General features: G+C 41.3%; 1 protein-coding gene across 1 annotated transcript; it reads right to left on the bottom strand.

Annotated features, from left to right (window-relative positions):
- Positions 1-1,125: 1,125 nt before the first annotated feature.
- On the bottom strand, positions 1,126-13,294 carry PRPH2 (peripherin 2). Its single transcript, XM_074863625.1, has 3 exons — positions 12,396-13,294; positions 9,398-9,644; positions 1,126-4,121 (listed from the first exon to the last, which is right to left on the bottom strand). The coding sequence occupies exons 1-3, from the start codon at positions 12,974-12,976 to the stop codon at positions 3,885-3,887; spliced, it is 1,065 nt and encodes a 354-aa protein (XP_074719726.1). The 5' UTR covers positions 12,977-13,294; the 3' UTR covers positions 1,126-3,884.
- Positions 13,295-13,748: the final 454 nt, after the last annotated feature.

Below are 13,748 nucleotides of genomic sequence, written 5' to 3'. Positions count from 1 at the left end.
CATTCTATTTTTCTGGCTTTATCTCTTAATTAAGTAATCTCTAATAATGCTTTTTTTTTTTAATAAACATTTGTGATCTGTCCCCGTTTTACCTTGATTGTGGTAGTTTACAAAATGGTTTTATTTTACAAAATGGTTTACAAAACAAACAAGTCAGGTGGAAATAGTTAACTGTTTTGCCGGGATTCCTTTTCTTTATATCAGCCTTGAAAAAATCTTCCCTGGCCATTAGCTAGGAAGTGTGCAGTGCTTACAAGCTCGATATAGCATTCCCATGCTCTTTGCTAAGCTGCACGGATGCGTTTGTCTGGTATTATAAAATGTCCCAGCTCATGTAATGCATAGAGGCTAATCTTATCAATTGTATTAAGGTTACTTAGGAATTAATAGCTTTAAGGAAGCTGTTTATATTTTCTCCTTTAAAGCACTTTAGTGTGTTCTGTGTACCTTCAGATAAATGTCACCAGTAAAATAGTGCACTTCTTGCCATCTCTTTAAAAAAAAAAAAAAAAAATTCTTAAAAGTTGACACTTCAGGGCCTTGGTCTGGCTCTCAGATCTGGGTGCTTGGATTTAAGCCGGTAATCCGTATGAAGGTACCTAAAAAGAAGTGGCCTGGTTTGTATGAAATAAGCTCACATCCTCCTGAAGTTTGTTAGTTTGAAAATCAGGGCATGGCTCTGGAAGTTGTTGGATTGCTGCAAGCAGATTTGACTCATAAGCTTTAGACTTAAATTTAAAATAACAACAATGCTTTATTTTGAATGTGTGTTGTAAGTTAGATTTAAATGGGGAAAAAAGAGGTTATAAACCCAGTTTAGCTGATTGACAAAGATCCTGAGGATGACAGTGGTTTCACTTGTTGAGCACGTCTAGAAGTTAAGGCCTGTGAAGATGTTTTAATTCCTATGTACCACAAGACGATACTACTGAAATGGTCCAGCAGATTCTGTTTCTAGTAAGAGGCAAGTGATTTAGGGGTCTGTTTGCACATCCTGAGCTTAGCTGGGCACGTGAGAAGAGGAAGGTTTGCTTTCTCTCAGAGCATTATATAGAGTGGTGGAAGAGCCCCACCTATAGAAACACATAAAGTGGGTCCAAAAAAAATGAATTCAGAAGCGAAAAGTCAGCAGTAACGCAAATTAAAGAAATCTGTATTAAATTGTATATATTTAAACATTTTCTTTAAAGAGATCTTTACTTGCAATAGAATTTTTAATACCTAAATTTACATTTGCAGACAGCAGAGATAGCTTTATCTAGAACAGCATTTACGAAGTCACAAGAAAGTATATGTCAGATTGGATGAATGGTATATTACAGGTAATATTTTACAAAGCAGTCATATTACAATCTTGTAGTAATTATAAGATGTTACAGAGATTTTCATTAACCAGGAGGCTTTATTTTAGACAGCATTAGCATATACACTATTTGTTCTTATATTTATGAAGCCCTGATTCCAGTACTATTCTTCATAAACCTGTCTCAGATGGTGTCTCTACCTGCCTAATACCGTGAGACTCTTGCTCTGGGAACTCGTTTCTCCAATGTGGCATTGAAAGAGTAATTTGACAATTTGTTACATCGCTTTAGCAATAGATTGGAAAAAAAAAAAAATAGAGGCCACAAATAATTGGAGTCATCTCTAAATCAATGGCCTAAACCAGATTTCTAGGGCAGCAATAAATCTAGATCTCTTTGAAAAATCAGATGTCATCAGGTAACTGGTATAGATCACAGCACACTGAAGCCTCACAAGGAAAAACTGTAATTAATCCTTGTAATGCAGCTCCTATCCATATGTGACTCCTCTGAAAAGCTCTTCTCTGATATATGTGGCCACATCATGCTCCATCCACAATCCTGTTCTTCTCTAATGGACCAACTGAGAGGAGCAGCCAGTCGTAGCAATCTCTTACTGAGAAGAAAGGAGTTGGTCTGGTTTGTACAGTTCTGCCATGCAGAGTATCCCCTCAGTAAAACAATAGATGATAGGCTGTGGTGAGTAGCAAGTTGGCTTTTATCTTAGTGCCCTTGTTCTAGTCAGTCTTGCGCACAAAAGAAGAGTGTTGACTTTTTAATTAATTATTGTAACTAAATTCATTATTGTAACTGAAGTTAAAAGCTTTGACCAGCTTTGAAAAAGTGAAAGGATGCCACAAATACCTGTCAAAATCAAACCTTAGGTGCAGATGGCCTGAAACAGCCTGGCCACTGAGATGTAGACTATGGCTTGATGTATGGACATGTCCCTACCTGTCCTGCTGTCAACTGGTCTGTCCATCCTAGAAGGAGTTTGAACAAAAGCTGGAGGAGCTGAGTGCTGCTGGGGCAAGTGCACAAGTGATGAAGAATGAAAACTAACAGGCTGCACTATGATTAGGCAGCTGCAAACATGGCTTCATTTGAAGACTGGCCACCAGCCAGGTGGAAGGGACCTGCTGAGAAAACTCTCCCAGGTACACTGCAGAGTAGAGGATTTGCCCAGCTGGGGTGAAAAAAAAAAGTGGTGCCTGGCTTGTAGCTGAGGGACTGAGATGTCTGCAATTGTTTGTGCAGGAGGTTGGGGCTTGTTCTCAGGTTTCTTGCCCTTTAGCTGAAATTATCTAGCAGCTGCATGATACTCTGTTCCCTTACTAGAGGCCACACACCACAGCAAACTCTTTCCATGTCTTATTCCAACTTTGTATATGAGAAAGGGTCCCCCAGCTATGACAATATGTTTGGAGAAATGCAGCATATGCAAAATGTGCCTTTCCTTTGACTTAAAAGGTATAATGAAGGGTACCCTATCACTGATAACGAAAAGTAAAACTTGTAAAATTTGCACACCGGGGACTGATTTAAACTTACTTTTCCCTGGCCTCAAAGTTTGAGGCTTGATGTACTTGCAGATGAATGGTATCCATTTGCTAGGATGCTGGAAAACATTTAAAGTGTTAGTTCTAAGTAGCCTTTTTTTTTTTTTTTTCTTGTTTTAAAAATAGTTGGGCTTGAATATTGTGGAGCAAGCTATGAGATTACATACTCTTTAAAATGTTCAGAATAACTGTAGCTGGCACATGCTCATAGCATTGATTCCACCTACTACAAGTGGAATTTTCTAAGCTTCTGCTTGTTTAAATACAAGGTGAAGCGTAAGTCTACAACATACTAATTCAAGATATACAGGCTGAAAAAAACCCTGAGAAACAAAACCCATAAATCTTACCTTAATGTTGTTTTCATGATACTTGTGCTGTTTCATTAAATTACAATTTTTGCTTAGTACATAAATTCTCAGCATAAGTTTACATTTTGTTCTATGTCCATCTTAAGAATAGAGCAGAAAATACCATTGCTTAGCACATTAACAAAAATAACATTATATGAGAGGTTTGTCAAAATAACTGTATACTAAGTTATATACAATTCTGGAAATACTTCTTCCTTTGAGTTCTAAGATGTTACTCCCCAGAAAACCAATCTGTTTGCCTTCTAAAGTTGAAGTACATAAAGCATGCTGATAAAGCAACTTTAGCAAAAAATACTAACTTTTCAAATTCCACTTTTAATTTCAAAATAAGATGGAATGGATCACTGTGTGATGCCAGCAATTTTATTTTATTTTTTTAAACTAACTGTCCCTGATAAGGGAACACATAAATATTGCAAGTCCTAGAGGGGTCATTTCCCCAAGAAGATATTAATATGGTGTACTGACATTGTGGATAAATGTATTATCCCAAGGTGCACTATGTTGTATACTCCCATACACAAAAAAAAAATAAATACGTAGATATGTGTGTTCTGATGGTTGATACATAGCTTTTAAAACAGATCTTCACAATTCTCAGGTTTTTTTGATTCCTCTCTGATAAAAAGTCCACATCAATTAGAAGCTCAACTGACCGTTGTGACAGCTGGCGTCTTCCCAGCTTCCCCTCCTTCGGCCCCTTCGGCGTCTGCTTCCACCTGATTGAGCTTACCAATCTTTTTCAAACTCTCCAGCGCAGACTTCAAAGTGTCCTTCAGGCTGTTCTCCAGGATCCACCCTTCGCTTTCACATTCAGGGTCTTCGGGATTTGGAATGCTTTCCAGAGAGGTGTGCAGAAGACGCAAGCCAACCGTCACAGACATCTGTGCCATGCAATGGAAAAGACAGAGTGTCAGGCAAACCTTTATACCTTTGTCCGCATCCTCACCGTCCTCTGCTATCAGCAGCCTGGGCTGGTGACGTGAACAAAATGCCAAAGGCACCAAACAGATACAGCTTAAGCGCTGTGGGAATCCTCCACAGGAGAGGAGATCCTGAGCAGCCTTCCTGCTTTGAGATGGCCAGAAGAGGTGAAGGGGAGCTGGCAGGAGGAAAATGTCCCTTCACAAGTAGGGAAGGCGAGGGTGGAGGTCTGAAATGAGTGAGCACCACAGCAAGTGTGACAGTTGATAAGCAATGAGTGGATGCATCAACTGATGAAGGAAGCACATGCTGGCTGCTGCAAAACAGCAGCTTTGTGTGGCCATGTGCACAAGGGGCCTTTCCACGTACCCCATCACAGGCGTGGCACCTTCTGGGAGATTTTAATGAAATTTCTGCTCCTGTGCACTAGATGTCCATAAAGCTGTATGTGCAACAACATCCTCTGCCACCACTCAATTTTAACTCTAAATATTTTTACTTTACATTGACCTTAATATGTGTGGCAAGTGTATTAATCTGATCAAGGAAATATTCATGAGTGTGCAGAACTGAGCCGTATTAGGATTTAAGCCATCAGCTTGTCTACTTCAAATTCTGGTTTTGTTTTTATATAGGTATGTGCAAATAAGGAAATCAAGGCAGCAGGTGATCTGTATCTCTTGCTGGTTCCATCTAAAACAAATATCTAGTTCTGATAATATATTTATCAGGCCCAGCAGCCCTGAATGAGACTTCTTCTACTGCATTATGCTGATGTAACACCCCTGACACAGGCAACACCCCAAACCTGCCTCCAGAGATAAATAATGTTTTTAGCTAGTCTCCTGCCTTCTAACACTATGCAGAACAGTTGGAGTTCCACCATTGTGGTGCTCATGAAGGAAAGTGATGGATCTGTGAAGTAGAGAAAGAAAGAAAGAAAGAAAAGACAGTGCCGAGAAGAGCCAGCTTGATGAGATGGTAGAGGGGGTGGTCAGGATGAGGCAGCAGTAAGACTGATTTAGTCTTTCATGTGCTAGGTAAAGCTAAGATTGAGACCACTTATTGTTGTTAACAACCTCATAGGATTTGTTCTGTAAGGGAAGTACAATACCTCTGTTATCCTACCCAAATTGCCAAGGAAGTGATTGGTCTTCCTGAACCCTAATGGCTAAAGAGGTCAGCATCCCTGTGTGTTGCTTATCTAGTGTCACAGCTGAGGCCCATGGAGAGCTGCCCTGGACCTGCAAGGTGCTGCTCTCTGTTGAGGCTTTTCAACTAGAGATGGAGGAATCTTGTAAACTCTCATGCAGGATTACGGCATCGTGTAGCTGGGTAGATCTGAAGTTGGGATTCAGCCACATAGCATGGCCGATGGCAAAATTCACATCTGGCTTTTGGACTCATGGAACTGCTCAAGCATGTGCTGCTGTGGACCATTCATTAGCCTGTCTACCCTGGTCATCCTGCCTGTGTATGTCTCCAAACTCTTGGAAGACTAAAGCTACCATTGGTTACTCCCAGAATTTTCAGATGTTCATGTTTCTCTGCTTTCACTCAAGAAAGGGAAGAACATTGGTCAAACAAAAAAGCTTGATCAAATACTTCCATATTCAAAGAATATCCATACCCATATTCAGTTTAACTCACATGAATGACTCACAACACCTTGGTCCTCAAAGAAGTTTACTATTTGGTAAATTAGTCTATCTTCCTAGATGATAGCATAGAGCCTTGGGCCATCAGTTTTGTGAAGTCCTGCACCAGGGAAGGAACAACCCCATCCACCATTATATGCTGGGGGTGACTGGCTGAAAGCAGCTTGGCAATAAAGGGCATTAGGGTCCTGGTGGACACCAAGTTGAACATGAGCCAGCTTGTGGCAAAGGTGGTGAATGGTATCCATGAGCACAAATTGAAACACAGGAACTTCTGTTTGAACATCAGGAAACACTTTTTCACTGTGAGGCTGACTGAGCACTGGCACATGTTGCCCAGAAAAGTGTTGGAGTCTCCATCCTTGGAGATATTCAAATGCTGTCTTAGACTTGGTCCTGGGCAACCAGCTCCAGGTGGCCCTGCTCGAGCAGGGAGTTGTGGACAAGAGGACCTCCAGCCTCCCTTCCAACCTCAACCAGTTTGTGACTTTGAGTGGTAGACTTGTGCTTAATCACAAGCCAGCAGAGAAGGCCTGGGCATCAAGGTCTCACAGCTAGCCCAGCCTCCCTGAGTGATGATGTCCCTTAGCTGATAGACAAACTGTCATGAAAACTCTTGTCATTTTATAACAACTTTAAAGTGGCAGGAAGAACAAGGCTGCAGTGTTTCTCCAGGGCTGGGTATGGGCAGGCTGGGCTGGTGCATCCCTCTGCACCACAGCATGCTCAGCCCCTCGATCTATGCCAGCAGAGCAAACTGTGTCCTTCTGGACAGTCCCTGCTGCCTGTGGGCTGGTTTTGAAGATTATCAGGAGTTCACTCCTAGTATTCAGTGCATCAGAGTTTACTCTCCAGCACATGATGTGCAATCCACTTCCTGCTCATGTTTGATCACTCTCCTGGGTTCCCACCTCCTGGAACTCAGTGCTGGGCTCCCTCTGTGGCACCACACATGAGATGAATCTCAGGGTATCAGCCATTGCAGTGCCTGTGACCTATCAAGAGCCATGTGTTTATACAGGTGAAGGACCTGGAGCATCTCAGGAATCAGCTACTGCCCTCCCTTTTGAAATACTCTATTCAGGTCAACCCCAAACCCCCCATTTCCTCTTTTCTGGCTGAGGCAAGTCAAGAAGACAGCTAGGCTTGCTCTGCTTGGCCTTCTGCAGGGAAGCCCATATGTTTGCTAGGGTTTAGCCTGAGGCAGCTTAGCTAGAGCAGGGTGTGATATTTTTGTCACCCTCATGACTGGTTGTCACTCGTGCAAAGCCTACAGCTTTTGCTAGTAAAAGCAGTATGTGGATAATAATACATTTCCAGAAAATATGACAGGCTACATTTTTTTTCAAATAGAAGTTTTGATACTTCAGAATAGGTTCATTTTTCCTTGCACCTGATACAGAAACACTAAACCTAAATGTCCTTCCTTGAGGTCCCTACAACCATTTGGCACGTTACGTTTTTCTACAGCTCAAAGTAACAGCTGCAATTAGTATTTTCCTCCATGCTCTATCCCCCTTCCCACACCTCAGTACTACCAAGCCAGCTGGAAGAGTCCTCCATCAGCCCCCAAGAAGGGCTTTGCTAGGGAGGTGCTGTGGCTGAGTTCACAGTGGCTCCAAGTGCAAAGCAAACCAGGACGCTCCTTTGCTTTTGCACTTTTCTGTAATTTCTCATCAAGCTAGTCAAAGGGAAAATGAGAAGCACAGAGTCAGTGTGTTGACTGACTGCTGGTCAGACTGACATCTTACCTTGGCCAGGAGTTGGGACCTCTGCTGTGCTCCTACTCAGTATAAAATTGTTTCCTACCTGACTGGAATTTAAAGAAAGTACTTATATTTCAAGGGGGACTAAATTACTGTCTGCTTCCTGCTTTGCCTTAAAAGCAGAGGGAGTTTGAGACTCAGATCTGGAGCCTTTATGGTAGAACATCAGGCAAGTCATAAATATTCAGGAGGGCCAATTATTATAACCCAGGACTGTGATATTTCTTTAAAGCTTTGCCCCGAGAGTCCTCTGATTGCCTGAAAAAAAAACTCACCTTATATTTTGAAAAAGATGAAGAAAAAAGAGAAGATTGTATTTCTCATTACGCCACAGATCGAAAAAAATACCTGGGTGTACTTTGAAGAGTTAGAAATAAAATACTGCATTTCTGTTGCTGCTATTAATGTTAGCGTATCACTGTCATTAATCTCCTACAAGTCAGCAGAGGTGTTACAGGTTCCTAGTCATGATTTGTTGCAGCTGGCATTAGTATCTCTGCACATTTTTCCTCCGACTTTTTGAATTTCCTTCTGATTTTCATATATAGCTAAAATTACCGTCTCTTCAAAAACTCTATTTGAATTTGGGCTTCTCTTTCTTTTCTTACCAGAATAACAGTCCTACGAGGAGGTAGTACATTTCTCAGCCCTGCAGAGTGATTATTTTTAAAATAACACACATGAAATAACTTTATGACATTTTTTTCAGTTCACAGATTATTTGGGTAGCTGTTTATTTTCTAAAAAGCATCTTCTTTCCTGGAAGGGTGTAGGTCAGTGCTTGTATCAAAATATAATGCATCTTTTTTAATTTGCATTTATCTAAATTTTTAAAAAGCCAGCTGAATCATTTAAAATAGGCAATGTCATTTGCAGCAGCCGTTTCAAGGATTAGAAAGGGTCACACAGGGAGCTTCACCCTCCCCGTTTCCCATTCGGTCCTGCCCTACCTCTGCATCCAGCACCTCATGCGCCAGCCCTTGTGCCACTGCCAGCCCATGCTCCCTGCCTATAAGTATTGATTAAACACCCCTGCTAGAAAACTGGCCATCTCCCAGAGGCAGAAGGACATGTTTTGCTCACATTGAATGAATAGTATTTTAACAGCAAAGCTAAAATGCTATTATGGGCTATGGTCCCCACAAACATCTGCACTGGGCAGTACTGGCACCTGTTTGCATATGCATGGTCATTTTGGGAAGCAGAATAAAATAAAATTAATCCATCTGCTTCACCTAAGCCACTTCTTGTGACCTAAAAGATTGGTGGAGCTGATGATGGACCTTAAACCAAATGCTGCTCTGAAGCTGGACCCTGTGCATGGCTCTAGGTCTTACTCTCATCAGCACATAAATCCCTTAATTGCACTTTCTGTCCCACAAATTACTGCCATCTCTTTCCAATACACTGCTTTGTGTACTTTTCATTCTCCACTAATGGTGACACATGTGAAATTAATGCATCTGGATAGCTGAGCCCTCACATGCTCTTCTCTTCCCAGCACTCTGCATTTGGCAGAAAATCAGGCCCTTTTTCCCTCTTGCTGTGGGATACTTGAGGCTCTGGCCCCTTGCTCTGAAGGGGAGGACTGTAACCTAACACCCACCCCATGCTTCCCAGCTATGTCTCCAGCCTGGGACCTTTCAGGCCTTACGCAGATGTTCACTATTAGATGTTTTCTCAGCCAAAGAACAGTGACAGATGATTTATTTTAAACAGATCTGATCTTTAACTTGAAAGTCCATGCTGAGAAATGCTCTGCTCCTCTAGAGCTGGTGCTTCAACAAAGCATGGCTGAGGGGACAGGGTTACCTCAAAAAGCCAGACAAAAAGGACAACGGCACCCATGGAGGTCATGATGCTGCTGTAGTAGTGCAGGAGGGCTTCCCGACAGCCATGGCGCCAGAGGTTGAGCTCCTCCGTTTGGTAGTCGTAGCTGTAGTGAGCTGAGTTGTTGGTGACTTGGTGCTGGATGCAGGGTCTTGGGGAGCTGGGGTTGCAGCAGCTGAAAGGGACGCCGTCCACCAAGTACCTTCCGTCCACGTTGCTTTTGATCCGACTATGGGCAAGGAAAGAAGGAAGCGTGAATACACACACACACATATAAAAATATACTGAAGCAGTTTTGCACAAGAAAGGCAAGCAAAGGCAACGCGGACTTTCCACCACACCTCCTGGCCATTTCTCTGCATCCCCTGTTCATATGGCGGCATTTGTCCCAGGTGTTTTTCTTTGAAATCTTTTCCCATATCAAGGCTACACTGAGTCTATAATTAACTCTTCGTGATGGAAATGCACTCTCTTGGGTCACTTCTTCAAAGAAATTAATTTTTAAGAAAACTAAATGGCAGAGAGAAATTTCAGGAGGGGCAGTCAGAAAAGAGTGATCACAGCATAGTTAGGGTGGAAGGGAAGTGTTGGAGGTGACCTGAGCTTGGAAAAGGACCCACAACAGCCTTAGGACCCACCATATCCAGCTAGACCATTGATCCAGCAAACCTAACATCTTCTTTTTGATGATAACAGCTCCAGGAAGAGATTACGCATTTATTCTTGGATTGGGACTGTTGCCAGTGTTTAAAACATGAAATGTGCTTCAGCAACAGGATGTTGAATAATGTCTGAATTTCTGAAGGTCCCAAACTATTGTTCATTTGAGACTGTGGCTGCTCTCCATAAACAGCCATTTAGTGTGGTGCCTTATGAGATGTTTAGATGAGAGATACCTGGAAGGGAAATAGTTCCACTGACACTGCAAAAAAAGACTATAATAAGAGGACTGCAACACTGATAGATGCCATTTTGCTTAGAAAATGGCAGAATGGAGACCTCCAGTGATCTAGAAAGGTGAAAAAAATCTGAGAGTCACTTGTAGCATTCTATATTGATATTTTAAAGTTGTGTCATAGAGAGAGAGGTGATTGCAGCAGCCTGGTGAAGCAAAATTCCACTTTGCAGTCATGACCTAAATATATCTAAACATCAAATGCAGTTGAGATTTTATGTCTAGATGTAAAGTGTGCTCTGAGTTGGGTCTAATTCCTATTGATGTGTAAATGCTGCACCAGTTTCAGAGAGGTTGGATCAGGCCTTCACTCTACAAAAAATATAAAAATCGCATTGCAGGGGACAGACTCCCACCTTCCCTGGAACTAAGGCAAACTTTGCTATTGACTTCAAAGGGGCCCGAATATCCCACCAGCAATGTGAGCAGAGATTGTGCACCACCGTGTAGTTCAAACCTTGAATTCACTCATTAACATCCATTTGTGGATTTTTAATGTCCTATTTCCTGCCTCAGTTGTACAAAGAAATTGCCTTGAGTCTCAGTCCCAGACAAGACATCATTTATTAAGGACAATATAACCTTGTTTTCCCTCTGTGCTTTGCCCTTCCACTGCTGCTGGATTAAGTTACAGCTCTCAAATCTCCATATAATGCTGGCAAGGTGAACTTATTATGTTTTCAAGTAGTTATTTATACCCATGGGCATACCTTCGTAATGCAAATACTCCCTTATTAAATAGCGAATATATTTGTCATAACCCTGCAGTGCGATAGGTTAAGCCTGTAACAGTTTTCACTACAAAGTCCTACTTCAAAATTGCAAAACCAACCAGATCACCCAACAAGTAAAAACAACATTCGGAAAGACACACAAGTGAAATACCATTTACACAGCCAGGCAGGGATCCCAAGAGATACACAAAGCTTTTTGCAAAATTACTTCAGACATTTTTAACATAGGCAGTATATTTAAAAGGCAGATTTCTTCCAGTTTACAAGACCCTTTGTGCAACCACACAGTATGAATGTTAACAAGTGATGTTCCCAAAGAACTCTGAATAACGATCTCTTCCCCCGGTGCTTAATTTTTTAAAAGGCTGTGGATATTTATGCTCAATGCTCATTTTTTAATTCAGAAAGTTAATTTGTTCTCATGTTTATTTTTTACTTGCGCTTACTGCACCTAACCTGATTTTGAGATTACTGCTTCTTTGGGCACTGACATCAGAGCCATTAAGGTGTTTCTGGTCAACAATCTGCTCTGCTTTGTAAAGTTGGAATCAGTGCTTTCATGTGAGGTTTAAAAAAATTAGGCACAAGTATATATATTGAACATGTTTTTATACAGGAGAGGATTTAAAATGCATTTGGCTACAAGGGGCACTGTGTAAAGCTAGGAACGTCAGTGGATGTTGATGCTCAATATTGTCACAGCACCAGAGCAATCCATTGAGGGAATATAAAAATAAAATTCTAAATCTTAAGGGTTTAAAACACATGAGTTATTGGTAAAGCATTACTGTTTCTATTTGTTTCCATGAGACTGATTAATTGCCAGTATCTAAAGTGAAGTTTTAAAACTGGTATGAACAGTATATAGCCAAGGAAGTCTTTTTTAGAAACTTAATAAATTGCATTGAAATCTGCTTTAAGAATACTGATGTTCTGATACTTACCTGTTGATTTTGGGAGGAGGCATGTGTGGCTCAACATAATGGGTTTATAAGGAGGTAAAAGACAGTAAAAAATATTATTTTAAGTCTGTTTACATCGCACTGAGTAAGAGTGAGAATTGTATTTTGGTGCTTTATATTTTATGTTCTGGATAACAAAAGAGAAATTTGTCAGGGGAGGAAGCAATCTAGCTGATCATTTGGGATGCTTATTAATCAAGAGTAGAGAAAAAAAAAACATTTTATACAAAACCCTCTCCAGTCGGTGCCTGTTGTGATGTACATTTCTTTAGTATAATACCAATCAAAATAATGATAGTACGCGATACAAACCCCACTAAGTCACTTACTCTTTCACTTCCTTGGAGCTGAAGTCCAGGTATCTGTTGCTGATCCATTGAATTTCGAACCAATCTTTGAAGCCATTGTTCCCACAGCATTTGAACTCAATTTGGAGCATGTCAATGGTCTTCTTCATGAAGCATCTTCCAGGGGTGTCTGTGTCCCGGTAGAACTTCATGCTGTTCTTGAGCCCCTGAGCCAGTGTGCTCTCCAGATTGCCCCGCATGAGAAAGCAAATCAGAGCAACGAAGAAAATGAGAATGTTAAAGAGGAAACACAGTGCCAGATAAGGTTTCAGCAAAGGCTTCCACCTGGCAAATTTAGCGGGATCCAGAGAATCATAACAAATTTTGCCAGCAAAACCATTGGAGGCGCAGGATAATATACCCATCAATATCAAGGAATTGGGCACAAAGTGGCTTTCAGAATTGTCCATCACGTCGCTTCGCTTCCGGAGTTCAATTTTGAGGAACAAACCCATGCTAAAAACAAGGATTCCAGCAAACACTGAAAGCCAGTTCATGAGCCATAGTCCCTGCGCTAGTTTTACCCGTTTCTTCTGACTGAATTTGATTTTCAGCAGTGCCATCTTCGTAATGTGAGATGCCGGAAGATTTTGCAGCCTCTACCCCTCTTCTCGGTGCAAGTGACTTGAGGAAAAACCATTCAGGCGTTAGCAGAGACCCCGAATGGCACGGTTGGAAGCAAGCCACTGCATGGTCCTTCCATCTTGAGCTTCCCCAGTTAGTATTCAAGCAAGTAAAATATTCAAATATCCCAATTAACAATTTCACATTAATGAGAATAATGGGCAATTAGCATCTACAACTATTTCTGGTGGTTCTTTCCAAGCAAAGGAGAAACAGACTCAAGGTTTCGAATGGTTTGATCTGGATCTGCACGACGTCATTCTAATACCTTTAATCATTTGATCCAATTTGTAGAAATGTCTGTCAAGAGATGAGTGGAAATAATCCCTCATTTTACTATTTAGTAGATTTGTGCTTTCTTATGATAGGCTGCTGGGCAGAATATGAAATCACAGAGAGATAAAAAGGTCTTTTTGCCAGAAGAATATGGATCCTTTGAAGAAAAAGGAAGAGGGCTCCAAGATTAAAAAAGGCTGCTTGAATACAGATATATACTTACCCCTACAAGACCTTCATTTATTCATATCTGCAGCCAAAACCACCTTTCTAGTCCTTATCCTTCTGTGTTGACCTGGGTTGCCATTCTGTGGTTTATGTGTTCTGGAAGCAGATAAGTGTGTGGTTTACAGTGACCTAAAAAACCTAAGTTTGGTATTTTCTATTTACTTCCAGGGCTTGTACCATCTCTTGGCCTTGGCAGGAGGGAAGGAG

Source organism: Strix uralensis, chromosome 3, assembly GCF_047716275.1.
Source record: "Strix uralensis isolate ZFMK-TIS-50842 chromosome 3, bStrUra1, whole genome shotgun sequence".
NCBI lineage: Eukaryota > Metazoa > Chordata > Aves > Strigiformes > Strigidae > Strix > Strix uralensis.
The sequence above is the reverse complement of the archived record's forward strand: the minus strand, read 5'-3'. Positions and strand labels throughout refer to the sequence as shown.